Source organism: Silene latifolia, chromosome 8, assembly GCF_048544455.1.
Source record: "Silene latifolia isolate original U9 population chromosome 8, ASM4854445v1, whole genome shotgun sequence".
Classification (NCBI taxonomy): Eukaryota; Viridiplantae; Streptophyta; class Magnoliopsida; order Caryophyllales; family Caryophyllaceae; genus Silene; species Silene latifolia.
Window position 1 is genome coordinate 17,045,710 of NC_133533.1, and position 5,086 is coordinate 17,050,795.

At 35.2% G+C, this 5,086-nt stretch overlaps 1 protein-coding gene across 1 annotated transcript; it reads left to right on the plus strand.

The window, feature by feature from the left end:
- Window positions 1–553: 553 nt before the first annotated feature.
- Window positions 554–2,018, plus strand: LOC141594168 (3-ketoacyl-CoA synthase 11-like). Its single transcript, XM_074414346.1, has one exon. It carries the CDS (start codon window positions 599–601, stop codon window positions 2,009–2,011), a length of 1,413 nt encoding a protein of 470 aa, XP_074270447.1. The 5' UTR covers window positions 554–598; the 3' UTR covers window positions 2,012–2,018.
- Window positions 2,019–5,086: the final 3,068 nt, after the last annotated feature.

A 5,086-nucleotide genomic window follows, 5' to 3' on the forward strand; every position in this document is an offset into this window, starting at 1 on the left:
GCTCCCATACATTACTATTCCTATTACATACGAAGTAGTACTTTTATTTTGGTCTCAGTTCTCACCATTTCTGTTGATGCAAGGAAATCCACATCTTTTCAGGCTCAATATTTTCAGGTTTTGCATTCCTCTATTTTTCACTAATTATTCAGGTTTTTTTTGTTAAATTCTCATGTCATATATATTTACAAGAGGGTCAAATGTCACATCAGAATAAACTGTCACCCAAAATATATCATATTAAAGTTCAGTTATTAAAAAAATATTCTGACATAGCGAGTAAAATCAGTAAGTCTTCTGAGAGAGTTCCTGCTTTTTATTATGCATCGATGTCTACTTATGGCATTTTAATACCAAAATAATGAGTTCATAATACTATAATTAAGTGTTTGTTTTTTCTCTTGTGTCAAATCAAAATGAGTACTATGATTCAAATATAGACTGATAAATAAATAACGTAAATAACTATGAGTTTTAATGTTTAATGGTTTTATTTGAATTATGTCGTGTATAAATAATTGACATTAGCATTCTTATTTGATTTCAGATTTGTGATTTACTTGGCAATTTCCACCCTATTTGAACAACAAGAGTAACAATGTCCATATTATACAAAATCAAATCAATCACCAAATATTTCTTCCTTACCCTTATCATCGCCATAACACTCTCTAATTCCTATTTCCATTTGCAAAATCCTCGATTCGACTCGAAATGGTTGATCACTACCTTGATCATCCTTGTTTTGCTAGCTTATATTCTCTATTTCCAAACTCAACCTTACCCTGTTTATCTACTAGACTTTTCATGTTACAAACCCGACGACACTAACAAATGTTCGAAGAAAACTCTAATGGAATTATCTCAAGCTTGGGGAACATTCTCGAACGAGAGCCTCGACTTCCAAAAAAAAGTTCTAGATCGATCAGGACTTGGTGACGACACATACTTAACCGACTCACTCTTACGAATTCCTTGTAAACCTTCCTTCACCGAGTCAAGGAAAGAAATCGAGGTTCTTATGTTTGGGGCTGTCGACGACCTTTTTACTAAAATCGATATCAACCCAAAAGAGATCGGAATATTGGTTCTGAATTGTGGGCTTTACAGCCCAACTCCGTCTTTATCGGCCCAAATTGTGAACAAGTACAAACTACGAAGCAATATTATGAGTTACAATCTTAGTGGAATGGGTTGTAGTGCGGGAGTAATATCAATCGATCTTGCGAAGGACCTGTTACGGGTTCACAAGAACTCGTACGCGTTGGTGGTTAGTGTCGAGGCGGGGTCCACCAACTGGTACTTTGGGAACGAGAGGTCTATGTTGGTTTCCAATTGTGTGTTCCGAATTGGTGCAGCTGCAATCCTGCTTTCGAGCAAGAGGTCCGATAAAAGGTGGGCCAAGTATGAGTTGGCCCACACGGTAAGGACCAATAAAGCGGCCGACGATGAGGCCTTTAATTGTGTCTCTCTAAGGGAAGATTCTCAAGGGAAAGTCGGAATCTCTTTGTCGAAGGAGTTGATTAATGTAGCCGGGAACGCTCTGAAAGCGAATATGACCGCGTTAGGCCCATTGGTTCTGCCTTTATCAGAAAAATTGAAGTTTTTCGGAACTTTGGTGGCGAAAAAAGTATTCAAAATGTCGAACGTGAAGTCGTATATTCCGAATTTTAAATTAGCATTTGAGCATTTTTGTGTTCATGCTGGTGGCAGAGGGGTGTTAGATGGGGTCCAGAAGAATTTGAAGCTCACAGATTGGGATATGGAGCCGTCGAGGATGTCGTTGTATCGATTTGGGAACACGTCGAGCTCTTCGATATGGTATGAGCTTGCGTATACAGAAGCAAAAGGGCGGGTTAAGAAGGGAGACCGGGTATGGCAGATTGCGTTTGGGTCGGGTTTTAAGTGTAATAGTGTTGTTTGGAGAGCTTTAAGGAATGTGAATCCTGCCCATGAGAGAAATCCATGGATGGATGAAATTGATTCTTTTCCGGTTGATGTTCCGAAGTAATCTCCGTCCCAGTTAATAGTTTAGGTTTGTTTTGTTTTGTGAGTAGAAAATAAAGTTAATGTAAACTATTGATTGAGACAGGATTAATCTTGTTAGAATTGATCCGAATAGAGACCATAAACTTCATACTAAATAACTCGGTAAACTGTAGAGCGGAAGCGTACCTGATTACATGACGAAAGGTTGGGATGAACCGCTGAAGGGACAGTCTTCGGGATTAGGTCTTCTAGTAGACACACATGCCATGAGGATCTCTCTACTGATGGGATGCGGGGAGATTAGCTCTATTGATGGGATGCGGGGAGATTAGGTTATTGTGTGCTACCAGGAACCATAACCCAGGTGACTTATATATAATCTCCTTAACCTAATGCGCCCATCATGCATTAGTAACCTAATGGTTATCTACACAATTAAGATATCCGGCCCATACTTTATAAGACGTAATTAATATGCCCGTATTATATTATCCAGATGGATCACTATATTGGGCTAAACTTAAACGATAGCAAACAAATACAATCTGTATACTCCACATAAATATTATTGGACCCAATATTCTTACAATCTCCCACTTGGGTCAAATACAGATAGTGTGTGACACCTGAAAAATTGTATTCATTTTATAACCTTACGCGCTCAACAGTGCTATCAACATTCCAACCGTCTTATGCAATTCGGTCCATCAATCATACTAACATAGGATCAAAGCGGCCTTTGCTACAGTTTGTCGTAACAGGACCCTCAATGGTCACGTATGCCAATATAACCAACGACATGAATCTAATATAGGTGCGTAGCATGGAAACAACATCCAAATGTGATCCAAAATATGTATATTTCCAACTGGTCCACCTTAGTGAGATCAACCAAAATAACACAGAGTGAAACCGTAAATCGAAAACCATATTTCTGCAGAACTTAATAACCGTAAACTTTAATGTGTCTAACATGACAAACTCCCACTTAAACTGAATTTCCTTAAAACCGAAACACCCATTTGAGCAATTGGCTCAAGAAAGACCGTGGGTGGTAATTCCTTAATAAGCGGATCCGCAAAATGGAGTTTGTATCAACATGTATAATTGACACCTTTTCACTCTGAATTGTTTCTTAAATAGTACATCACTTGTAATGTTATTAGAAACTATAATAACTGCACATTTGTCATATATCACTTAAGTGGTCTTTCAATACCGTACCGAATTTGCAGCCTTAAGACAAATGTTTATAACCAACTAGGAGTCGAAGTACCAAATGATCTCAATCTGAATCGACCTCCTATAAGTAATGTTTTGTTCCAAATATAAATAAAAAACCATATTTGGCTGCCCTTAGTGGATCCAAGACCCTAATCCGTATTGCCTTAATATCTGTCCAACAAACTTTAGAATGTACGCAATATCGAAACGCATACAAGCTAAATATATACCATAATACTTAAACACATTAAATATTTCCTGAGACACATGAATTTAAGTATTAATGAATTTTTCTGAATATTTTCCTTAGGGCATTTGAGACTAATTTGTCTCCTTAACTGAAAGGGTATTAACTAGAAATATTTACTTACTCCCACTGAATCTTGAGTATCTACAATCATCTACCCATTCATCTAAAACAAATAAGATGATAGCAAGGCAGATTTGTAATCTTTATGACGGAAAACCTTACTTTAGCTTTATTGGATGAATTCCCTTATTGCAGAAATTCTACTTTGAATCTATTGAATCAAAGTTCTAGTTACTGCACTGGATAGTTTCATCAATGTCACCATTGCAAAACAAACCTTTAACATTCATCCAATATAACCAAAAAACCGAATATGCCCAAAAGTCCTTATAGTCAATACCGACATGATGATCTTGATTGTCACATTACCTTTTATACCCTTCTTGGTAACAAATGAATATTTGAAACCAATATATTTCACAACTTTAGGTAATGGAACAAAGTCCAAATATCATCATTCATCAAATGACTTATTTTCTTTATGGCATCAATCAACTTATATGAATTAGGACCTTCAATGGTTTGGCAAAAGGAGATTAAATCATCTTTACCATTCCATTATCTAACTCTTATTACAACTAGTTAATCCGTCACTACATTGTTGTCCATTTTTATCCATATAGGAAAACAATGTAATTAATGTAGTTGTATTTACCTTATTATGTGGATCTTCTAATGAATTGGTTATTGAGATATTTGAGTTTGTTTAACCAAACTGATCTTATAATCATGTATAAGGAGACTTAAAACAATGTCAATTACCTTTTCTCCCACTCAAACTCAATATTCTCAATGAACCCCTTAGTTTCCGTCTTAAATAGCTTTATTGTGGGATCATTACTTTATTACTCTTAAAACTTTTAAGTATTATCCAACAAATAGTCATTGACTATATATCCTTAAGTACAACTATTAACCTTATGACTTTTAAACCTCAACCTTAATTAATTGGACATACCGAATGTGTACATTATTTACACTATGATTAAATAGTCAATGGTATTGTTAAAAATTTATCCAGAGATAGTTGCAATCTTAAGAACTTATAATTAGAGTAATATGGAAAAGAGTATGAATAATCACACTCCTTACCAGGCCTTAGGATCTTGTTTGCATACATACTACACCATTCATATTAAGAATCCTCATATGGTGTCATAATATCAAATACAAGATCAAACTCCTCTAGAAATTCTTTAAAATAATAACCTTGACGTTGTGATCTTTAATAGTCATTTGCCAAAGTATTAACACTTAGATCAAAGATGACATAATTATTCCTTCACTGAGTAAAATAACTCAGTCAAATATCACTGAAAACGTCAAGAATTTAAAACTTCTCACAAATTAGATTTAGATATGCACACCTAAATTCCGTCCACAAATTAACATAATAATTTAAACCATTAATACTTAGAGTATTGAATGGTTCACCTTTCCGTATATATGTTAATAATAAGACACCTGAAATCATTTGATATCTAATCTCCCTTTAATTTATCTTTATCCCCTTAAATATGAAAAACCGAAGTAAAGGGGCCAACAATTTCATTTTGACACAAA